The 24781-nt window shown below is 40.4% G+C and overlaps 2 protein-coding genes across 7 annotated transcripts in view; both read left to right on the top strand.

Annotated features, from left to right (window-relative positions):
- Window positions 1-5144: 5144 nt before the first annotated feature.
- LOC306781411 (microtubule-associated protein RP/EB family member 1-like) lies at window positions 5145-19153 on the top strand. 5 transcript variants are annotated; one of them, XM_079274260.1, is made up of 7 exons: window positions 5145-5205; window positions 6708-6838; window positions 8885-9030; window positions 11179-11380; window positions 11469-11578; window positions 11758-11910; window positions 18745-19153. In XM_079274260.1, the coding sequence occupies exons 2-7, from the start codon at window positions 6718-6720 to the stop codon at window positions 18817-18819; spliced, it is 807 nt and encodes a 268-aa protein (XP_079130386.1). In that variant the 5' UTR covers window positions 5145-5205; window positions 6708-6717; the 3' UTR covers window positions 18820-19153. The 5 variants fall into 5 exon arrangements, with proteins under 5 accessions (XP_079130386.1, XP_079130385.1, XP_079130383.1 ...); XM_079274259.1 differs by having other exon boundaries at window positions 5165-5205; window positions 6705-6838; XM_079274257.1 differs by having other exon boundaries at window positions 5176-5321.
- Window positions 19154-20749: 1596 nt separating this feature from the next.
- The window catches only part of LOC306780947 (acetyl-coenzyme A synthetase, cytoplasmic-like), a 19496-nt gene continuing 15464 nt past the window's right edge, over window positions 20750-24781 (top strand). For both annotated transcript variants that reach the window (XM_079273503.1, XM_079273502.1), the window contains exons 1-2: window positions 20750-21560; window positions 22883-23078. In XM_079273503.1, the coding sequence (XP_079129629.1) occupies window positions 21434-21560; window positions 22883-23078 (323 nt within the window). In that variant the 5' untranslated portion in view covers window positions 20750-21433. The remainder of the gene's footprint in view (window positions 21561-22882; window positions 23079-24781) is intronic.

Below are 24781 nucleotides of genomic sequence, written 5' to 3'. Positions count from 1 at the left end.
TCTGCTTCTGCTTCTTCCTCCTTAATCCGTGCACTGCTGTTTTTCTAACATGTTTCACACTCAGTGAGAGTGACTGTTGCTGGTATCTGATTCTTCCACAGTGCAACCCTGTGCTGGTGAATGCAGTCAAAGTCAGCCCTGCTCACAGAGCGCGTTGCTTCTGGGGAAACATCCCGGGGATGAGCAGGTGAGACGTCAGCACCATGAATCATAGGGGTTCAATGACTGTAAACTAATGGTTTCAAACTGTGTTTGACTGGAGTAATATGGTGTTGTTATTCGGGGTGTAACGGTACGCGTATTCGTATTGAACCGTTCGGTACGAGGCTCACGGTTCGGTACGCATGACGAACCGAATACGTTTGAATAAAAAAAAAAGATGTAAGCAAGATGTAAGTAACAACACTACATAACATTAAGGAGCAGTTTTTGTTTTTTATGCTTATGTGTTGCTAAGAAGACACCCCAGAAGATGAGTCACAGGTATAGTTCCATTATTGTTCAAAGTCAAAGAATAATTTCATGATGTTAGTTTTAATGAATAAATATATTTTAAAACCAAGTACATTTCTCTGGCATTTATAGTTTTCTACTGTACCGAAACGTACCGAACCGTGGCTCCACTGTATCGTACCGAACCCAACCGTGGATTTTGTGAACCGTTACACCCCTAGTTGTTATCAAGGATTATTGTTGTAAGTATTGTATATTTTTTGCTCATTACCTTTGTTTTTTTTTGCCCGCTGTAATAGTATAATTTCCCACTAGGATTGATGAAGTGCTCTATCTGTCTGTAAAACTAGCAGTAATGGTGCATTCTAGCTTTTCCATGTGGTCTTTTCTCTTTTTTATTTCCATATTTTCTTATTTCTTTATCTCGGAAAGCATTTCGTTACTTCTATTTTTAGCAGAAAATAAGATTTCTGGTTTGCTGCTTATTTCCCATCAGGCCCATTACAGCGTCCCAGAACGACAAGCTGAATCTCCAGGACTGTTTGGAGATCGGTAGAGAAGCCAGGGTCAGTGACTGAACCTGCAGATTCAATTTCATTCAATTATCTTCAGTCCCTCTATTTTAAGTACCCAACGTGTTTTTTATTGTTATGATTACGATGTTCATTTAGGTATAGATTATCAGTCCCTTTATGTTGTTTTTGTTCCAGGTCTCTAAGGTGAGGACGATCACCACCAATCCAAACTCTCTGAGGCAGGGCAAAGGGGACTCTTCTCTGCTGCCTGTCCTCCACAACGGCAAAGAGGACATCCTCTGGATCACTGAGCTAGAAAAGTAGGCATCACAATAGTTCTGTTTCAGAGTGTGTGGGTCTGTGTAGTCTCCACATACAGATGTTGCTTCATGATCCTGGTCAGATCCCCTGTGACCATCCTACTGACCAGGATGGAATAACTGAAGTATCACCGACAGTGGTTATTGCTACTGAACTGTTTGTCATTTCCTGTTCATCTAAGTTGAGTTTCATCTATGAACTTCTCTAGCATCAGCTCCCAACTTGCTATACTGGAACTAGCTCACAATGACCGGATTCACACTATGGAGGAGCTGCGGGATATCAACTCATCAAAAACACGAAAAACAATATGAACTCTTTAAGAGACACATCTGTATTTCTTTTACCAAAAAAAGTGTAACAGCCAACTGCATGAGAGCAGTTCAACAAAAGGAAGAACAATGTCCCACCTCACCTTATCTTTTAATAATCCCTCGAGCTGCAACTGTTTTAATTATCAATTAATCCGCCAGTCTGTGAAACATCAGAAAACAATGTCCTAGAGTTTGAGGCGATGTCTTCAAATGTCTGGTTTTGTCGGACCAACAGTCAAAAACCTGAAGATGAGCTAAAATAGGCGCCTAGACTATTTTTGACAGAGACGCAGGGAGTTGCACAGAGCAGATTGAGGGCAGGAAGTGGAACAGTTGGAGCATCTGATCAATCTTCCAAATAAACACCCTTTGCAGACTCCTGATCGCTGCCGCCACAAATCTTTGATCCATGTTGTTAATAATTGAACATTAAACGGTATTCACTTTGTCTGTAGGCTACAGCACAACAAAGTAGGAAATAACCATAAACACAATTAAAATAGACACAGAAAAACTATTTAACTACATAGGCTACTGGTAGAAGCACAAATATCCAGGAAATGTGAAAGTAGCGCAGGCAAAACGCTCCGCTTGTGAAACGCTCCAGGTGTGGTTTGATGCTGTGGTTTGAAGCTGTGTGGTGCAAAACTGTGGCCCAGCCAGAACGTGGCACAGCCCCGCCCAGTGGAATCCCGGCGTAAGTTTACCAACTTGAGACTTCAGCTAACATGACCATCCCCTTTCTTTTTCACCAGGATTTTTGGGTTCCCCAAACATTATACCGACGTGAGAAACATGAACCGGCAGCAGAGGCAGAAGGTGCTGGGGAAGGCCTGGAGCGTGCCAGTCATCCGTCACCTCTTTGCGCCCCTGAAGGACTATTTTGCCTGTGAGGAGCTGCTTCCTTTGACCACCTCCAACCCTGCACCCTCTCTGCCCTCGCCTGCATCACCAGAAATGCAGCAGCTGAGATAGAGGGGAGTTTGGTAATGTTTTGTATATTATTGTGTGTTTGTGTGGAGGTTTTTTTTCCTCCCACCACATGTAATATAAGAAGTCGGTGGAGCATTAATGAATTATGCAGTCCCTCTACTACTTTGAGCTCACAGACTTTTTTGTGGATCACTGCCACAGGGACAGACTGGCTAAACACCTGAGTCTTGCTTCTGGTCACACATGCAGCTTGTGTGCACAGCCAGTCACTTTGGCTTCCAACGCTGCTGAAAATGACAGATCCTGCTCCCTCCAGCTCGTGCCTCAACTCTGTTCATTTTCCTCCCAAACCTCTCCACCTACTGGAGTTTTAAAGACACTGCCATTTTTTTACACTTTCATCTGGTATTTCTGTGCAGGAGGATTTAAGGTCTATCACTGTCAACAATGGTGCTGTCTGCCGATGAAATGTCATCACGAGCATCAATGTACTCATCTAAATTATTTGTTTGTATCGTCAGTATTTACCATGAATATTGATCACATATCCTCAGCTCATACATGCTTCCACATACGGCATAAACGCTTGAGCTTTTTATAAATTGTTTTTAAATAGATAAGACCGCCTCTACATTTTAATTATATTTTAAAAGAGTGAATCATGTTCAACTTAGAGCTGCCTCCCAACTTTACTGTGATATTTGAATGATGTTTGTTGTTTCCAGGAGAAAAGCAGAACTGTCTACATTTTCTTATTAGATTAAAGGGATCGGTTTTTAAGTGTGTGTGTGTGTGTGTGTGTGTGTGTGTGTGTGTGTGTGTGTGTGTGTGTGTGTGTGTGTGTGTGTGTGTGTGTGTGTGTGTGTGTGTGTGTGTGTGTGTGTGTGTGAGTGAGAGAGACTCGCCACTTTTACACGAACAAAACTGATGGATGGAAGAGCCTTTATGCTGCTATGGTGCTAATACAATAACAAAGAAGCCACACTGATGATTACAGGTAGCTGCTGCCTAAACATAGTCACCTGTATCATGTTTAACTTGAATGTTATGTCATAAACAGAGACACAAAACCTCATTACACTTTACCCAAAGTTGATCATTCTGTGTTTTCACGCCAAATAAGATCCGGCCAACAAATTACCATGTTTTTTTTTATTTTTCTTCTACGGGCATCTTATTTGTTGTTAAAAAGTAGTGTTAGGGTTTTTTTTCTTTATCAGGGGAACTGAAATTGTTTCAACAGAATCATTATGTATGTATAGAATACTAACAGAGTGCTGAGATCTATTTTGATTGATAATTGCATCATGAATGTGGGTTTTTGAGAACTTTTCTTTTCAGTGAAGGGTGTAAGTGTACAGTGTGTTTGCACATAAGACCAGGAGGATGGATTCAGAGGTATGAAGGTGTGAATCTTCAATCTGTAACGGTCCATATCATCGCTGTACTGTACCAGATACTGTTTTTTAATGTTTGAGGGACACACTGTATTTTAACAAGTGAATGAAAATAAGTGTGAATCAAATAAATATTCTTTTTTTACTTAATGTTGACTGGTCAAATAAAACGAAAACATCGAAAAACAATCCCAGGGATGGCCTCTTTATTCAGTTTTGTTATTCATTTTTAACTTAACTTTTTGCTTTGGCTACAGAGCTGAACAGTGCGATTGTGCAGTCGTTTAAGACTCACGGTTATATAGTTCTATTAATTCATAATGCGTCATTTCATCCACAGGCAATACAAATTGATATACAGGCAATGAGGAGAAAAAAGATTTTCAAAGCCAAGAATAAAGGAGAAAGTACCAAATGTCTGACTTTTTATTTATTTAGATTGATTCATAGTCTATTTATTTTATATCTATGAAGAAAGTGACAATGTAATCAAAAAAATGTACAACTAAAATGATGGATGCTCCTTCAATTCAATATTATGAAGATGTTCATCTTTAAGTAGCAGTCAAAACCACACCCATTAATGCATTGCTGGTGGAATCCAGGGAACTACCATTACATCTGAGGATAACTAAATTGGCGCTATAATACTGGATTAGAATTCTGGGTGGACTTATTAAAAATATATAATATAATTCAGAAGTCCGTCAGAGAGAAGTGATAGAAGTAAAAGTGGAAAAGATGTTACTTTCAGTAGATTAAGGTTAGGACATACAGGACTCAATGACACGTTATACATCATGAAAAAAGACAGTGTTGGATGAATGCAACGGTAAAGAAACTGTTGAACATGTGCTGATAGAGTGTAGGAAGTTCAGTGTGGAAAGAGAGAGAATGAAGAGCAGGGTGGTAGCTTTAGGAAGGGAGTGGAGCATCAAAGGACTGTTGGAGCCAGAGGACAAACAAGTTCAGGTTAAAAGGCCTTTATTTAAATTTGTGAATGGGACGGGTTTAATATCCAAAATATAACTTCGATATGATGTTCTTTTTGTGTTAGTTTGTTTTGTTTCATTGTTTTTTATGTTACACACTCCGATACAGTAAGTGGCGGCGTGCACCTTAAACGTTGGTTTGTAGTCCGCCAATAAAGAAGAAGAAGAAGCCCTTTAGGCGTTACCCCCTGGTTACCCTCTTCCGTCCTGACGTCAAGAAATTGGTTCTTCCGCTGCCGGTAGAGAGAAGTCGAGCTGCCAAGAAGAAGAAAAAGCAGAAGTAGGTGTACCATCCAAACAATTACAGATAACGTTAGACCTCTTTATGACACAGAGTTACAGCCGTGAAAAATAACACCATCGTGTACAAGATCTGTGAAAGCCAATCCACTCCAGGTAGGTTTAACTGCGCTGAAACACGGCGTCATTTAGCGTTATTAGCCGGCATGTGAGACGGCGGCTGGTGTTGAGGCAGCTAAGCTCTGTTAGCAACGATGCTAGCTTGTGACTAGCAGGGACATAATCGTTTGACTACGAGTGAAGCAGCTAGGGCGAGGCTTCCTATTCATATAGCCCCTATCTGTAACTGTTGGATGAAGCGATGACAAAGCCAGCGCCTTCGAGCTCCCATACTGAAAGTTCACCGCATTAACAGTGACGAGCTAACTGAAGCTAGCGGGGGGCTTGGTGAGTTCAGGGCGGGGAAAGCGTCTTAATGTCCGGTTCACAATAGTCGGTGGTCGAGTTTAGCCGGTGACAGAAACTAAATTATAGCTACATATTTGTCGCCAATACAAGCAAAAAGGCAAATAATTGAATCAATTTTCTGTAAGAGCAGTTAACAAAAAATATACTACCAGTCTGTTGGTTAGCCGCATAGCTAATCTAACGTTAGCTATTTAGCTCACAAGTTTCTCACCGGGGGCCCTGTTGCGTTTAGCTAACGGTTATTTGATATTAGCCGGAAATAGTTGAACTACATCAACAGTTATTTTATTGTTACACATTAAATTGGCAGTCATGTCATTAAACTTATGGCATTTTAAAATGCGTCACCTTTTGTCGAAAATCTAAATTCAGTGGTGAATTTTGATTTTTTTTTTTTTTAACTACAATAACCACAGAGCAAAAATACTCTGTTACAAGTAATTGTCCTGCCCTCAACACGTTTTAAGTTGATTTATATTTTGTATTAATGTTCTAACAAAATTGCAAAGTAACTAAAGCAAAAATGTAATCAGAAAATGATCCATTTGAGAAGATGGAAGCAGAGAGTGTTTGTTAATTCTACACAAACTGAATGACTACTTTCTTGTTTTAGCGCTAGTACATTATTAATAGTGTTAGCCTAGTTCATTTAGCTGCACCATATTGTTCTGCTTTGAATCCATTTTGAATTAAGTGTTTGGTGTTTTTTGTTTCTCAACATCTGACAACTCTTGCTTAATGTAGAAGCCATTATTTGGCCATTAAATATGTCCACATTTTTCTGGGAATTGATCTCTTTACAAATAATTTCAGAAGTAGTAACCACCGTTGCTTTGTGTGTAAATGTGCATTCGTCAGTTCTTAATCATGCTATTTACAAACCAGTTTATAGTGAAACATTCCTCATAATGATGACACGGCATCAAGGATGCATATTAACTCTCCGTTCACCAGCTTTGTGCCGGTACATTTGTATGTGACCAGTTAGTTTGTCTGCTCTACCTTCCACTCTCACAGATAAAGCAGTCGTCATGTAAATCTTTCTCACACTTGTTCTCCTCTCTCCGTCAGCAGGTGACCGACAATGGCTGTGAACGTGTACTCGACCTCAGTGACCAGCGACAACTTAAGTCGTCATGACATGTTGGTCTGGATCAATGACTCTCTACAAATGAACCTCACCAAGATAGAAATGTTGTGTTCAGGTAAGAAATGTATTCATTAAAATCTCTCTTATTGTGGTGGTTACAGACGCGTTTCATTAGTCGTCAAACCTTTTGAAACAGATCCAGGTGAGTGATATTTTGAATCACCGTGTTGTACTGGTGTTGTACTGGTGTTGTGGTGCACTGGGCCAGTTGCCGCTGATGCTGAATAAGTTACAGTTTTTCTCAATTGCTGAAACACTAAAACCCATTGGCTGAACAAAGTTCTCAGTTGCCTGAACTCATTTAGCTAATTGTGCAGTCTGTTGTCAATACCTTAAACTATTTCACATGGTAAAACACAATTTGCAGATCTCACTTAGACTTTTCAGCAAAACTCTAAACACATCCTCAGTCTCAAAACACATTCTGCACTCTAATGCACATGTCATCCATACTGGTAAACACAAGTGGCAACAATCAAATACAAATAGAGAACACATGTCATTGATTAAACACAATCACTCAAAATTTATTTCACTTGTATCAAATGATGTGACACAACCAATATAAGCCAGTTTAGAGAGCAAACAGGTGGTTGAAGGTGGGAAGGAGAGTCTGAGAATGGATAGAAGAAACAATGTGAGAGGACATCGTGCTTTCTATTTGTTACAGTAACAGTACTGACTGCTCAATCGATTTTGACTGGTTTCAGGTTCATATCAACAAAGAACAAGAATTACAGAATCACAGAGACAAAGGACATGTTTGTGAGATGCAGGGTACAGTACTGTAAAAACAGGGGTACAAGGAGGAGGAAGAACAAAAGAAATTGCAAAGCACAGTAGTAATTACTGATCAATTTTGAGCTACTGTAATAGAACATGTTTTCATTCATATGAAATTTGTTCCGAGATAAAAAATCTACTTCTCCCTGAGAACTATACATTTTGAACAATGTGTTTTCGATTGGTGTGTTTACTGACTGCTTGATAGTGTATATTATTTTGATCACTTTGTTTATGATTTGAGAGAAGTGTTTGATTTTGAGCACAGGTAAACCTGTTTTGAGGCGAAAGTTTCATTTTGCAAGAGGATTCAGAGGTTTTGTAAATAGTGCTTGAAGATGAGGTTTTGTGTTTACAGTTTTGAGAGAATGGGTGACCGTTTCAAGAAATGTGTCTTAGCAATCGAGAAAAACTAACAATACAATGCAAAACGCTGAAGCTTCTGCTTTTATCACACGAGCCAATAAAACTTGTTCTCATATGTTGAGGCTTTGTTTCATCAAATATACACAAGAACATTTTTATTTTCACTGGTAGCAAACGGCCCACAGTGTGCTTATGTTTACTGTCTTAGAGTGTCTAATTCTTTATACCAAATAAAACCCCACTGCACAGCCGTTGCTGCCAGATACATTGGCTGATGCTGGTTTAAAGGGCGATTGAGGCCATTGGAAAAATGTTGTCCTATTGCTTTAACCCTATAAACCTTCTTTTCACACCCATCTGCCTGGGCATACATGTGTTGTACTCTGCAGATTGTCTGTAAATATCCAAACCATCAGCTCTAGTGTGCAATAAAAAGACATGTCAGAACAGCATATGCAGTTTGCTTTAACAACAGGTGGACAGGTGCATTAATCAGCTGGCTTTTTCATCGGCTGAGTTCATATCAAAATAAGAGATTCTATCATTTTGGAAAAAGCACTAACTTTAAACAATATGGAGCCTCTGTATTTCAAATCATCAGAGTAGTAAATGAGTTTTGGGATGAAGTGAATTTTAAGATGTCTCCTGTTTGTAAATTCCCGTCATGTGCCCTTGAGCTAGGTAGTCAACCCTGAGCTCTAGTTCATTGACTAACTGTACAGAATAAAAATGTTTTAAAAAGAGCTAACGGCATGTTGTGATTCTGCCAAACCTGTTTTAAATACAGAAATGTTTGTTCTCACTTGAAAGGAAATTGAGCTTTATTATCATTTTACTCTGCATGTTCTTGTTTTTAGGCGTCCTCGTTATTTAGAATTTTTTTTATTTTACTGTATGGTGCATTAAGTGAACTTGTGATGTAATTTTTCTGTTGATCATTTTAATTGTCAAGGTGCTGCTTTTTGCCAGTTCATGGACATGCTGTTTCCCAACTCTCTGCCTCTGAAGAAAGTCAAATTTGTTGCCAAGCTGGAGCATGAATACATCTACAACTACAAGCTTCTGCAGGTTTCCTTCAAAAAGATGGGAGTCGACAAAGTAAGTAACATCACACACGGTTTCAAATGACATGACGCGTCCTGCATGAGTGCACAAGATCTGAAAATGTATGAAAGAATTTCTGATATTGGAGGGCACGTTTTTGTTGTTGGTTGACTTCCTTTTGAGGGCTTTGGGGCAAAAAGAGAACTTAAAAAAAAATATTATCTTAATGTAGTTCATAATATGCAGCCCTCATATGTGAAATGTTCATACAGTCTGAAACTTGTGTCGATGCCATGAGCAATGTTTATAAGAGTGGTTTTCAGTACATCAGGATCTGTCTATGGTTTTGTTCACTACTGTGGCTGCATTTACCGGTATTAGCATTTTACGTCCTTAATACGCAAAATACGTCCTTAAAATAACTGTTGTCTGCTAGCATGACAGCCATGACATGGAAATGGGTGCAGGACGACTGACCTCCAGTTGTCAATGACAATAACATAACTCATTACATGTCATTTAAAGACCCTGTTCAAACTATGCTTTTTGCCAAAAATGTCAGTGGACATAATGTTACAATCCAATCTGAGGAATCTGCTTACAGAAATGTCCCAATTTGGCTACGGTTGCATCTTCTGGTGCTCTTCTGGGGATCACATGAATGACTTATTTACAGCAGTCATCAGTAGCCCTGAAAATGAGCGAACATGAATTATGTTGCCTGATACCCATCAGTCGTCCCTTACTGCTATGAAACTCCTGTCGTCCTCTCCCAACCAGCTGAGCTGATCATGAGTAGTTTTGTTTTTCCTGAGCGCTTTCTTAGTCTCACTCTTTGGTGTGTGTGTGTGTGTGTGTGTGTACACTACATTTTCATCTGTCAAAAGAAATGTATCAGAAATGACTTGATACGACATAATAATTATATTTCAGTTCAACACATTGTTCAGTTGCTGCCTTGTGTTTCATTTTGTGTACTATAAGTTGAAATGTCTGTCTTAATGTGATTCTTCACGATCGGAATAGAAAGTGAACTGATTCATTTCTTTGAGAACACATCTGGACACTTCATAATGCTTTTGATATTGCCAACAAAGAATGAAATGGGCAGGGCCGATCCATCTTAGTCATCATTTGTTTTGAACATGCAGCAGCCTGCAGGAATATTGACAAAGCTCCCATAATTAATTCATCTTTCAACTTCCTTTCTTCCTGCCTTCCATTTGTTTTTAAGTTGTTGTCTGTGCTGTGGTTTAAATGCCTGGACGGTGTTGACTCATGGATAAGTGTAACAGAAGCTTGAGCACGTAGAGCACATGGGTGTATTCATAGCTGTTCAGGGTTATAATCCCCGGCATTGTGGCTGCATCGTGGACTTTTCCCCCGTGCATGCTTTGCGTATTGTCTCAGCGATTCTTCCGTCGCTGAGTAAGGGATTTACTGCAGACATTATTTATTTAGCTGCCGCTCTGTTGTCCTCACTGTGGCTTTGATCCCGGCCCGCCTTGTTTTTAATGTGTGCCAGTACTGAAGACATTATTTTGGGCCTTGAGTCCGACTCAGTCCATCATTTTATCAAGAATGTCAGTAGAAGCTCTGTCAGTGAAGGATGTCCCCGTGCAGCTGTTAGTTTTCTCTTCATGATACTGACACTTGAGATGAACTATTTAAGTGTCGTTTGTATGTCTGTAATGAGTGACATGAAGTGATTTTTTTAATCTGTAGTCTTCAGTATTTTTAGTACAGTACAAGATAAAGCTACAGTATTCTTTGTGTATGCACTAACTTGTGTCCACAGCACCAAATTAGTGTGCTTAATTCTTGGGCATAATGTCTGTTTTTACTGTTGAAATATTAAGTGTTGCGTGATTTGGATTGTAATTATCTATAATGTATTTGACCTGTTTTACTGTGTAATATACCCTTTTACATTCACATAATATATAACCCAACATACAATTGATGTATTGACACAGAGAATAAATACAGAAAAAACTAGACTACAAAATGGAATATGTGAAACGAAATGGATGCAAAATATACCAAATATTAAAATTCTACAAGCTTGGAAAATGCATTGTCCGTAGAAATGAGGCGTTCACTTGATTAGCTGTTGAATCTTAATCCTTCAAAATAAATCTAATGTAGCTTGAAGCAACCTGTCCAAACCTCGTGGTCCTGATTCTCTCCTTGTGCTTCCAGATCATTCCAGTAGACAAACTGGTGAAGGGGAAGTTCCAGGACAACTTTGAGTTCGTGCAGTGGTTTAAGAAGTTCTTCGACGCGAACTACGATGGGAAGGAGTACGACCCAGTTGAGGCGAGGCAGGGCCAGGAGGCCATGCCCATACCCAACAATCCCCAGTCAGCTCTCAGCAAAACCCCCAAAAAGGCCCTCGGTCAAGGTCAGAGCGCTGGCTGGTTTGAAATCAAATAGAGTAATACTGGGAAGTTCTTCTCTTGCTCATCGACTTCTTTTTCTCGCCTCTTCAGCTCCTCACAGGCCACCTGTCGCCAAGGTAGCGCCCAAGTTGTCTCTCGTCAGCGCAAGGAAGCCGAGGGTGGGAGGAAGCGACGAGGAGAGGGCGGAGCTCATGAATGAGGTCAGCCCTGCAGCATGAAAACAAAAACCGGCACCGTACAGTTAATATGGAAAAGTGAAATAATGTGTTCCTTCTCCAACAAGTCAATTTGTGTCTTCAAAGAGGACGTATCAATGGAGTCACCTGATGAGTAGAAACAAAACTTCAATGTTGTTTTGGCCTTTTTTTTTCCCCCACAGGTGGAGGTCCTGAAATCTACCATTCAGGACATGGAGAAGGAGAGAGACTTTTATTTTGGTAAGCTGCGGAACATTGAGCTGATTTGCCAGGAGAAGGAAGGAGAGGGCGACCCCACGCTGCAGAAAATCATCGACATCCTCTACGCCACAGACGTGAGTTCTCATCCGCGTGTATGATATGAAGTTTAGTCATGTGATTCATTCTGTAGTCGATTGATATAAAAGTTTCAAGTAATTGAATTACTCAACAATTCTGTGATTTGACATTCATTATTTGATTGGCATTCTATGTTTTTGTTATTATTTGTCAGTAAATGCCATAAAAAGACCCAAACCAACACTGAACGCATCGACTAGCGTGTGTGTGGCAGTGGCAAAGCCTGATGGATCTTGTTTCTCTGTTCCATAGAAATTTATTTAAAACACATCAGTGATCACACACACTGTCGTTTATTTTTACTCAATCCCACAGTCACCGTCTTAATCACTGGAGCACCAAATGTGGATCAAGTGTTTTGTAAATAATAACTTCTTTAGTGGGCTTGGAGCTGGAAGTTAGACTGAGGGACGGATTAAGACGTTGTGGGTTTTGGTCATTTCCTGTGATTTGTTGACGTGTTATTCAATTCTTCTATCCTCAAAAATAAACCAAATATATTCAGTACATGGGAGTGCAACTCCAGATTAAAGCCCATTTGCTCTGCTGGTAACAACTGCTGCTATGGCTGTAAATTCCTGCAGAGGAATGGCATGCAGCTCGCTCACTGAGGCTAAATGTTTTCTGTGGTACTCGACTGACTATTTACCACTCCATTATGTCACCTCAGTTCTGCACTTATGGTTGTGTGTACTCTGTATCTTGCTTCCTTTGTAATTTTGACTTTCATTGCTTTTTTTGTTATATTTCTATTCAAATTTTTAAACTTTTTGTTCCACATACAAGGACTATGCCTGATGTTCTGATGCATGGGGGTCACAATATACGTTTCCTGCCAAAATGAAGAAACCGTCATAAGAAATTGACATTAAGAAATACATCAAACGTACCTATACTGTGTTTTAACAGAAGATTATGGAAGGAGGTGAAATATTGACTTAATGTGCAAATCAGTCGGAAAAATATGCCAAAAATAATAACCCAAGATTTACAACAATGTGCATTAAATGGGCAAATTTGCCCCGTTTTATGTGGATGGTCAATCATTGTTGATGGTAGATGTAGTCTGTTGAAGCACATGCTCGCTCAGCCATTCTGAAAGTGCCTAAATGTAGCAGAATGCCTTGAGACCAAGTTCCTCATTCCCCAAGTGACCCCACCATAGCCTCTCGCATAGCTAACGCAGCCGTGGCGCCTCTCTGCTGCATTTCTTCGGCTGTATACTCTAATACAGGGGTGCCCACACTTTTTCGGCTTGCGAGCTACTTTTAAAATGACCAAGTCAAAATGATCTACCTACATTAAAAATGCTGAATATCTATTTATATATATATATATACATATATTCTGTATATTTTTGGTCGTTCCCTTACTCTGATGACTTGCACTGAATGGGATTGGCCAGAGTTGCATAGTCCTGACAGTAGCTGCTGGTATCCGCCTCAAGCAGACTTCAAATGATCATCAGTCATGGTGGAACGGTGTATGGACTTAATGTTCTTCATGTATGAAAAGGCTGACTCACATAAATGAGTAGAGCCGAATAATTCAGTCAAAAAGGTATCACATTTCCTCATGTTTGGGTACTTTTCCTCTGTGAGAAAACTGTCCATGAGCCCTGGACTTCAGCTGCAGTGTCAAAATCTCATCCTCCACTCCAGACGAGTTCAGGTGAAACAATGTTGCAATTTTTGATGCGAGTGAATCAACCTCTATATCTTCCCGAAATGTGCAGCACATAAGTGTAGCAACTGGCTCGAGTAAAGCAAAGTCTGGAAAGCGTTTGTCAAACCCTGACAGACACTTGTCAATCTGCTCTGTGTAGCGCGCACTGTCAAGTTACGCACACGCCTTCCGTTGCGTCTCCAGTTCTGACGCAAGGTTTTGGACGTTTCCCAAATCATGGCGCTGCAGATTTAGCTTCTTTAGTGGAAATAAATTGGAAGGCTGACTAATTAGCTCGCCGGAGTTTTGCAGTAGCTCGCGCGGTTGACCGCGCATACGTGGTGACCCGTGTGTTAGAAAATCAAGTGGCAAATGCCATGAGGACATCTTTTTTTTTTTTAATGGCATGCGATCTACTCGCACTACCTCCGCGATCGACCGGTCGATCGCGATCGACGTATTGGGCACCCCTGCTCTAATAGATACGGAGGAATATCAAAGTCGGCCAAACCACTGTAAAATATGTCCTCTTCAACAACATCCTGAACAGAACAAGGAAGTTATTCCACGTTCAGCGTGACCTAACATTGCATTCAATTTCTCTCTCTCCTCTCTAGGATGGTTTTGTGATACCGGATGCTGAAGAGCAGGAGGAGTTTTAATCAAAACTGCAAGCAACTTTTCAATTAGATGCTGTGGTATACAAACCCACCTCAAGATCTTCTTCAAGCCAAGACAGCCAGTTTGGTTTTATATCCTATACCAAACCTGATCTCGACTTGTGCCCCACCCCAAACACCTAACATCCCCTGAACCTGCCGGACTTCTTCTTCTAGCCTTCAGCTGCCGTACAGCTCGGCTCATTTTTTCCCGGAAACATCCTTTACCAATAATCAACAACGCCTCGGTCACGGCCTCTTCTTCCTCGAACCCGTCAGTCTGCGAGAGTTTCAGGCCCCCACCCCTCACCTGTAATCCCATCCTTCCCAAAACCAGATTGTGCCGTACATATCTGGTTTTGTAATAGACTTGAGTGTGAAAAACACGGTGATGTTCTCTCTCTGTGTGTGTGTGTGTGTGTGTGTGTGTGTGTGTATATGTGTGTGGTTGTATGTGTTTAAATATCAATTTGAAAGAACCTCCTCTGAAGGACCCGGCTGTCAGAACACCAATCACTTTGTCCCAAACTAACCCAGATTGTTTGTTTGTTGTTTGATGGCACTGCAGCCATTTGTGCCTCTCCTGTTGACACTGCAATTCATTCATTTGGAGGAAGATTCTTGAACAGAAGTGAGGAAAAAGGAGAAAAAAATTCCATCTAAAACATTAAGTTATGCATAATTGTGAACTGAATCTGAGGTGTATTTTTGCTAGCTGGTCCCAATTTTAGTCATGCTAACAGAGTTTTGTGCTTTGAAATGGTGACAAAAAAGAGACTTCATCGAGCCAGCAGGCTTCCTGAAACATCATTTGGCAGTTTGATTGAGGCGATACAGTTCTAAGCTAAATGAAAAGAGGACAAAGCATCTCGTGGGCGGCACATGTCTCCTCTGAAGGGCTCAGGGTTCAGTGTGGGACAAGGCAGCAGTCGGGTCTCCTCTTGGCCTTCTTTTCCACCAAGGATGCATCCGGATTTTGTCCCGTTGGGCTTCAGAAGAGCTTTTGTAACTGTATGCTACTGTTTCATCACATTTCTCCCCCTCACTCCATTCCCCTTTTCTTTTTTTTTTTTGGTCTTGTTTTCTCTGTTATGAAAAGGTTTTTGGGAATCTGTCAGTCACAATCTCAACTTTATCCATTTGTTTTCTATTTATTTTTTTTCCCCCACGCTCTCTAAACCGTTGCTCTGTTGGAGCGATCCGACTTGTATCGGCTATCGAGAAGTGTTGCTGTTTTTTGTAGCAGATCAGTCTTTTTGCTTCCACTCGACCTCGCTGTTCACGTTTCAGGCTCCTTAAATGTGCAATTCTTAACTCCAGGAAAGTAGCTTTCTCTTCGTGTGGACGTGAGATGGCAGCCTTTTGATCAACATGCCAATATTTAGTAAAAAAAATTAACAATGATTGTTTTGAATGTTTCGACTTTTTGGAGAGTCTGTTTTGTAAGTCCATGCACTGTTTTTTTTTCTCTGACTGGCTGATCAGTGTGTTCACTACATGTAGCCGGCCATGAAAGTGGCTCATATGCTTCTTACAGGCTTTGACTGGTGCAGTGATAGATCTGCTCTTAACTACTCATGTTGGATTTAGTTTTTTCCAAAGTAGTTTAAGAAACTGTGCGATCAATGAGTTGCCGCATTGAAAGCATATTCCTTTCTGGGAAAGCCAGACCGGTGTTTTTCTCTCTGTCCCATTTCCACTCCCCGAGTGACCAAGATTAGTATTGTACATTGTGGATCTGATTTGAGACCCTGTATATTTGTACCCAACTTGAAACAACACAGTAATGTTGATTCCACACGAACTGTTAACAGCACAGGTGTTATTGGAATACATAACTTTATCAATGGCCTTATTCATAGCATTTTTCTTTTCATAAGAAAACATTTTTCATAACAGTTTTTTGTTATCATTTTACATTAATGTAAGTCTGCTGTTTTGGGCAAATGTTTGTAATGTTGGTCCTATTTTAATGTGTTCTAAAAAATAAACATTGGAGGTATTTTGGACAATTGCTGAGATGTGTCAGGGTGCAGCAGACCTGGTGTTTCACAGTTGCATTTAATTCAAGGATTTTTGTTGAATTATTTGTTTTTCTTGCCACAAGTTGGGGTGAAAAGTTCAAATGTGTCACCCCAGTGATGTACATGAAGTCAAAGATCGATCAGGGTGGAGTTCAGCATATTCCTGTTTGGACAAATGTATCAGCTGATGGAGCTTCTCTCCATCAGCGACTCAGACGTGCACTTATTTAGTGTTTAAGTGTTTCAGCGACATGATTCAAACATGAATTGAATGTTTCACACAATCAGAGGGTGCCTGAAGTTGTTTCTGTTTTCTGGTAATTGCCTTCAGTAAGACCACATCTAACAATACAAATCAATACTTTGCCATTTACTAATTATTTTCAAATCTTACTTTTTTTCAGAATGTATGCTTTTTCCCCTGACAGTCCAAAGAATTGTTTGAAGAATAATCTTGTTTCTGAGCCTTAAATTATGGTGATGTATAGTAACTTTTTTTTTTTTTTGGCTCTGCAATGAACTTTCGGTTAAAGGTCTATGCGAGTTTCAGCTTTAATTTCAGAGGTTTCGCATTCATTTTGTGAACACTGACGGACAAGTAGCCTGTTTTACTCGCAGCCGCCCAGTGTTTTGAGAATGCAGGAGGGCAATGATCAGACGGACGATGTTTTCTCCACATTGGTTACCTCATCAGCCATATGGTTCAACTTCTGCAGCCAAAAAGCCATCTAAATAAGCTGGACGTGAATCTGGCTGAAGACCCGATACACAGCAATGTGTGTGTCTAAGACTGAATTTGACCAAATATTCAATATGATTGTATTATGTCACATTTTGGTCACCTAAAACTGGGGTTCTGTGAATAAAACAACCTCCCTTTCCTCTGCTGTTCATCTGAACGTGGAAGTAACCACACAACAAATTTAAGCTGAAACGGCAAATCTTAAATGTCAAATCCAATGTGCTGAAGTACAGAGACGACACAACAAACATTGCTACTGAGGACGAGGACAGTGTGCAGGATTTCCCAAAATGCTTCTTGCTGTCGGGATATTTTGCCCTCATTAAAGCTTGTGAAAAGACAAGTTACTGTAACTTAAAAGCTACAATTGTGATTATTATTTTAATGAGTAGTTTCCTGCAACTAACGAACATGGTCAATTAATCTGCTGATTTTTATCAACTAATAGTGTTTCATCTAATTTTCAGGATTCAGATGTCAGCACTTAAACTCCTTAACTGTTTTTTGAAGGTATCCTGGTAGTAAAACCGTTCATGTTTGTTCGGTAACTTAATGCCAAGACAAATCGTAGCACACTGAGGACAAAACGCACTGCAGGACATGCACATTTCCCTCTCGGCTTACTGTGAGTCCTGTCAATGCAGGAAAACTTTAACCCGTCAACAGAACAGCAGCTTTCTGGCATTTTGAGCAGTTCTGACAAGTGTGTGTTGTCGAGCCTCAGCGAAGAAGTGCTTTTTGTTGTGCAACATTAAAGAGGGAGCAGACGTCCTCCTTTACAGCGTGCCCTCTGTTCTGAACCCAGTGCCAACGTATCCTCCCTCCAACAGTCTGTGTTTAATACAACTGTCATTACTTCAGTCACCTGTCAGGTGTGATTTGTAACATAATGAGGTCTAATTGTCTGGTTGTCCTGTCTGGTTTAATGATGGTAGTAAAATGTGTTGTATTGAGTGTTACTGAGGAGGACTGAGTGGGGTGTTTTATATCAAACTCTGGTACAAAAAGTTTCTTTGGATGTTTTCAGTCACACGCCTCAAAGAGTTCATGTTCAGCAGGTTTTGGCCTCTCTGGGGATTCATAACTAATATCTATCAAGTACTCATGACTGGTTTAAAGCAACATGTTTCCTGAAGTGATAAAGCTTCATACGGTGTGTTTTTGTTTCATGAAAAAGGCGGAGCAAAGTGAAATAATGACTTAAAGGTAACAGTGGTGCTTGTGTGACCTCTAACCTTTTCCCTATCAACAGTCAGTGCTGATAAGTGTGTACACTGAGTCTCTCGCCTCTGTTTCCTGTTTCTGCTGGACTTTAATGTGTTTGTTATACTCCGGAAAACCCGGTTTTCTTCAATCAAGTTTGGTACAGACAATAAAAACATTATTTCCACGTCAACACTGGACTGTTCTTTGTTTTTTTGCAGAGATCAGCAGTGTGTCATGAACTTATTGTTCAAACAGATGAGATTTCAAATTCCCAGTAGATATCCAATCAATATTTCATGACTAAGCGTACACAGCCATGCAGTGATTAAAGACGTATTCTGATCTTTTGGTTAAAGTACTAATACCACACTGAGAATACAAGTACAAGTCCTGCATTCAAAACCTTACTTAACCTGAAGTATGTATCAGAAAAGTGCAGTCAAAAGTACTTAAATGTTCATGCTATGTTGTATTATTTACTGTTTGGTTGATGGTTATCCCCGTTTTTATAGTTTCTTCTCTGTCCCTTCTAAGCATGCAGCAATAGAGTGGAAACATGATCGCATGAAGGAAACTGCAAAGACGAGGAAAACAAAGCAGTCTTTGTAAATCACACGTGAGCCTTCAGTCCAGGCCTGAGGTTGACCTCCGACCCTCAGCGCTCCAGAGCTGTGACATCAGAACAGGCCAGAGGGGGCTTTCATTGTGTCACAACTTAGAATTACTCGGATCCTTGACTGAAGTAAAAGTACCAATACCACAATGTGATGATACTCTGGTAAAAGCCCTGTATTTATAATCTTGCATTCATCTTGAATTTATGTAAAAGTACAGATGTATTATCAGTGAAATGACCTTAAAGTATTAAAAGTTAGAGCAGCATGTGGCTAGTTTAGTCCAGTGATAAATCTGAAGGCTGTGAGATGATTAACGGAGGTTTAGAGGGGAAATGTCTTCGGTGGAACTAATAACATCTCAAACACGACAAGAGGCCCCAACTCGACACCGAAACGTTTTGGGATCTTCCTTGTTAATACTTAGCAATGTCTTTATAAGCTTATGTGTTTTTCTTGTTATGAATTTTAATCCGAATAGTAACTACCAATTAAAGCTGTCACAGTCAGATACTGAAGTGGAGTAAAATACAATATTTTTGCTTTGAATTGCAGTGGAAAAGAAATATCAAGTAGCATATATGGGGAAATGCAAGTAAATTAGTACAGGAACCATCAAATGGTACTAAAGTACAGTACTGTAAGTGTACTGAGCTACATTCCACACAGTAGGAGTATTCAACGGAGATGCTGAAGCTGTGGTCAAACCCTCTGAGAGATCGGCAGTCAACAGCAGCAGAAGTTGAACATGGTCGCCACCTGCTGTTTGTCAGATAAACTGTACTGGTTAAAACTCAAATCAATCGAGTGCACACGATCTGGCCCATGGAGGGCAGTGTTTGACAAGGCAGAGCTGAGTCGGTCAGAACAACTGTCATAGTTTTCTTAAGACGTAGATTAAATGTATTTAAATGTGTGTCGATATATTTTTAACTGAACAAACAGCAACATAGATTATTAGGTCCAGCTCTTCAAAAATGAAACAACAATATAACATCATGCTCTTTGTGTACATAACACACTCAATAAATAAGCAATTTAAATATACCAGTCAACAGCTGCATGTGAAAGTACTGTCTTTATTCATTTGCCATTATTTGGTAGATTTTGTTTATATATATATATATATATATATATATATATTTTTTTTTTTATTTCGTTATTTTTCTCAGTATTTTCCAACTTGTTTTTTCACATTTTTGATCCTGCAATACAAATATATGTCCACAGGAGGGCGACCGAGCTCCAGGGTGGAGACAGCGGTTGTTTGCTGCAAACTTATCCGCTGCAGGAGCCTCCAAATCGGACTAATTACACCACCTACACCGCCTGGATGAATTCATGTCTCGTTTTTTTCAAATTTTAACTTTTTCGTGGTCCTGGTAGTGGGACAGACTACCAGAGATCCAGGGGGAGTCACGCACCATCTTGTATATATAATGTGTGTTACTGCATCTTAAATGCACACACACACACACACGCACACACACACGCACACACACACACGCACACTATAATTAAGTAACATCACTGCAAAAGTAGGGAGGCAATCTAACATTTATAACAACAACAACAGAAACAACTATAATAATAACAACGATATTAGTAATAATAATAATAATGAAATGAAAAAATCGAATAATTGAAAGATATTTGCTGCACACAACATTATTGAAAATATTATAACTTCCGCCACTAGAAAACCCCACTTATTAATTATATTTATTTATTGTTTGACCTTTCACTTTTCACAATATCCGTACCCACTTGAACGCAACGAGGGGTATCATTTACCGCTGTATTTTATTAGTCGTGTCGGAGCTTTCAAGGAGTACGTAAAGGCTCCGTGAGCTCTGATTGGCTGCTGGTCAGACAAAACGAGCCAAACAGAGTTCAGCTTCTCCTTGTTAAAAGAAGCAGAAGAAGAAGCAGCAGCAGCACCAGACTGTCACCGCTGGGACAAAAACAGTTCACCTCCAGCCTCCCGAACAGCGTGAAACGCACTTTGCTGACTGAAAGCAAGCTTTCAATTCAATATAATTAAAGAATTAAAAAAACATTAAGTCTTTACAGCTACAACAGATGCGCCTCGTCTCAGCTCGTCTTTCTCTTCAATTGGCGTGAGTTAGCTTAGCCTGTTAGCTTAGCAGTTAGCAGGACACCCACTCACCCGTGCGTGCAGGATTTAACACTGTCAGGAGTGGACATATCCACCCGGAGCTGCACCGAAACACACCCGGACTTTACTGTACAACCGAAGCTGCTCGCGTCGGGTCCAAACGCGGCTTTTTAACGTGCATTTTGTTTTACAAAACGGCAACAACAACAACAATCCTGCAAAACAAGGAAGTGTGAATGAACTTTGCTGTTAAGCTAGCACAAAGCTAGCCCTGCAGCTGCATCGCTTCATTGTGCTGCTTGCTCCTGCAGCTGAAACAGGGTCCTTGCAGCCTCCTCTCCAGTCCTGCAGTGCTGATATCGATTATTTGTTGAAAGCAAATCGATACAACCATCGCTATCGAACGAAGCCAGTCTGTCAGCTTGTTCTGCTGCAACGTCTTACAGTTCAGATTCATAACTTGGCAAAGAGTCCAACAAACGTTTCAGAGATGATTCCCGACAAAGTGCCGAAAGAAGACGTCTTCTACGGGTCTGAGGACTTGAAGAAGAAGGCTCACATCCCCAGCTTCGACAAATATAAAGAGCTCTACTTGAAATCCATAGAGCATCCTGATGGTAAGCACACGTTCTCGTATTTTAATCCAGTGGTTGAAGTGAACTATGTACATTTACTCAAGCACAACTATGAGGTACTTGTAGGATATTTAATGAAGTATTTCCATTTTCTGCTGCTTTTTACGATACATGCTGCCCGTTCTTTAGAAAAAGCCTCTTATCTGTTTACCTGTAGGGACAATTCCAATGGAAAACAAAAATATAAACAATGAAGACGGTGAATAATGACCATTCAGAAATTCCCAGCGGTCAAGTTGATGTTTGTTTAAGTTTTTGTCCGACTGACGGTCCAAAACCCACCGATATTCAATCTCCACTTATATAAAAAAAGAGATTTTCCCGAATCAGTTAAGGCATTTAAACCCTAGTTAAAATAACAATTTGTCGATTAATGGAAGATTAGCCGTGGACTGTTCCATTGATTACTTGTTTGAGATGTTCGTCGAGCTAAAGTGGTTACACTTACAACAGTAAACTGAATATATTCTACTTTTGAACTGTTGGTGGATTAAAAACAGCAAGTTGAGTAAATCTCTTTGAGCTGAATGAAACAATGTTATTTTGGTATTTATTAGACATAAATATGACTTGGTAATTGTAAGGCGGGTTTATTTAGGGTATTCTGGTGACACAGAAGCGACGTGGCCTTTGGGTGTGACCATAGCAGGCAGGAGGGGGGGGGGGGGTTCTTCATCTATTGTTATTCAAACAGCTGCTCGTATCATTTCCTTGAAAGTTTGTAGGCTGTGTGACGAACCTCAGATGCAAACAAACAGGTTTTGTTCTGCGTGTGGAATCTGGCTTCAGGGCGGATCCGTCTGACGCTGGACTCAGGAGTTTATTGATTTATTACACACACCAGAGTTGTATCATAGGGGAGTCATGGTGTTGGATGATTGTGATTTACAGTAATGTAGGTTAATGAAGCACAGGAAATGCTGGCCTCAATAAAAGTCTCACAAAAGAATCTTTAATAGGAAGTTACAGCAAGAGGACAATGTGACCTTTTATAATCACCATCATTAAGTGGTAAACTGGTATTGTGACAGTTTAATAGTGTAGTTTAACTGTCTCGCTGTGACTGCGTGGTTACTGCATGGTGCCCGTTTTACCTGATGCATCTTGTAACTGATTTTCAGAATTTCCACTCCTGTTCAATATAAAACATACAGTACTGATGCATGAACATGATTTCATGCACGAGTATAGTCCCTGGCGGACTTCACAAACGTATCTGAGATAAGCATCTTCCAAGTGGGATTCAGGAACATATTCATTATTTCTTGTCGGTCTCTTTAATCCGTTTTGTTCGTGTCCTGCAGAGTTCTGGGGCGACATTGCCAAAGATTTTTTTTGGAAGACAAAACACACGGGTCAGTTCCTCGACTACAACTTCGATGTGACCAAAGGTGAAATATTCATCAAGTTTATGGAAGGAGCTTCCACCAACATCTGCTACAACATCCTCGACCGCAACGTCCACGAGAGGAAGCTCGGCGACAACGTGGCCTTCTACTGGTTAGTGTGTGCGTGTGTGTTTGTGTGTGTGTGTGTGTGTGTGTGTGTGTGCGTGCGACAAAATGCCTTCTCCATAGACTGATGCAAATGTTTCAGATTTTCTTCATTTTCAAGCTGCTTTTGTGGATTTCGAGCCGAGACTTTAACACTTCATTAACTAGTGTTAGCACTTCAATGCTACGCTAGCTACTGAAGGTACACTGAATGCACACACATGCTGCTTTCGACTGATGAATTGGCTTTCAAAAAAGTTGCCAATCAACTAATCGTTGCAATCCTAAGTGTGAATGAGCCAGTACAAGAGCAACTGTGTCTAAAGGGTGTTGTTGATCTGTGTGCGTGTGTTCTCTGTGAGAGTGTCGCCTCTCCGAACACAATAAGAGGATTGAATACCAACAGATCGAATGAATGGCGCTTCTTTGTCTATCTCTCGCTCACATTCTTCTGTCTCTCTTGTCTGTAATGTAAGACTACATATACGCAGCACTGCACTTGTTCCTGTTTGTCCTAAAAGGCCACTCTCCTCTGTCTGCAGCATTACTTCTTTTCATTTGTTTCTCTCAAGCCCTTTCATCCTCTTTTTGCTCTCCTCTCCCTCATTCTGTCACTGGCCTCCGGTCTGTGATGTGTCCTGATGCGAATGGGGAAGCAACAGAGAGGAATACAGTTGGGCCACACGGGGCTTTATAAAGCAGCGTTGTCCAGGGAGAGGATGAGGCAAAAAGTAGCAGTGATGCCAGAAAACGTGTCCTTTCTCTGACTTCTATCTGCAGGGAAATCTCTGAAAGTTAGGGCTGCAACAATTATAATAATTAGAAAAGAAATGTCTCTATAAGATGGCAGATAGGAGTGTGAAATGTTTCTCCGAGCACAAGGTGACGTCTTCAAAATGCTTGAACCATAAGCTAAAACCAGTGAATTTAGACTTTTAATGATTAACTGATTATTGCTGCAGATAGTATTGTAACATGTGCTCGCTAACATACGATCATCATTTCAACTATCAGCTGCCCCCCTGGTAGACGTAGGGTGCTAAAATAATCATCTGATGTGCTGCAGTCTGTCTTTTGTTTAGCTAGCTACAGGCATTCTGTCAGCGTTTCATATTGTGGTGTCAATTGTTTTTCCCTACGGTGGCCGTGATTTTCTGCATCTATGCTCGACTCAGTGCGCAAAGCCCTGAAGCGCTAGCTTGTTTATTTATTTAAAGTTTATTAATATTGAACGTGTTGCCGGGCTAAATTGCAGCCATCACTGCACGTTGTTGGCTGTGGGTCGGGGAGAGAGCAGGTCATCCACTAATTGGAAGTGAACTTGATGCAAGATACTGAACCCCAAATTGCTCACGAAGGTTGTGTGAGCGCTTTAAGTGGCCAAAAGACTAGAAAAAACACGATTTATTTGCAAGTCCAAATTTATCAATACACCCTTGAAGTGGGAAGTACGAACGGTTCTTGAGAGATGCGAAGGACTCACACGGTCGGACAGACGGATTGATTCCTTGCTTCATAGTTGGATAATCAACAGAGCCTCTTTGTCTCAAACACGAAGTTGATACTGTTTTGAATGAGGATGTTCAATAGAAACTGAAACCTTCCAAGTGAGAGGATACCATCAACAGTACCAGTCATAGAGTTCATTACCGGTACCTGTTCCTTTGAGAGAAATTAAAATGCAGCTTTCTCCGCTCTTGTTGTTGTTTT

The sequence above is a fragment of the Melanostigma gelatinosum genome (genome assembly GCF_949748355.1).
Source record: "Melanostigma gelatinosum genome assembly, chromosome: 8".
Classification (NCBI taxonomy): Eukaryota; Metazoa; Chordata; class Actinopteri; order Perciformes; family Zoarcidae; genus Melanostigma; species Melanostigma gelatinosum.
Note: the sequence above shows the minus strand (reverse complement) of the source record. Positions and strands in the feature narration are given on the sequence as shown.

Excerpts from the sequence above, each read along its gene's own strand:
- LOC306781411 (XM_079274260.1), top strand. The coding sequence starts at position 6,718 with ATGGCTGTGAACGTGTACTCGACCTCAGTGACCAGCGACAACTTAAGT. Across the intron at positions 11,381-11,468 it reads CAAAAAGGCCCTCGGTCAAG|CTCCTCACAGGCCACCTGTC; the intron begins GTCAGAGCGCTG and ends TCGCCTCTTCAG. Across the intron at positions 11,579-11,757 it reads GGGCGGAGCTCATGAATGAG|GTGGAGGTCCTGAAATCTAC; the intron begins GTCAGCCCTGCA and ends TTTCCCCCACAG.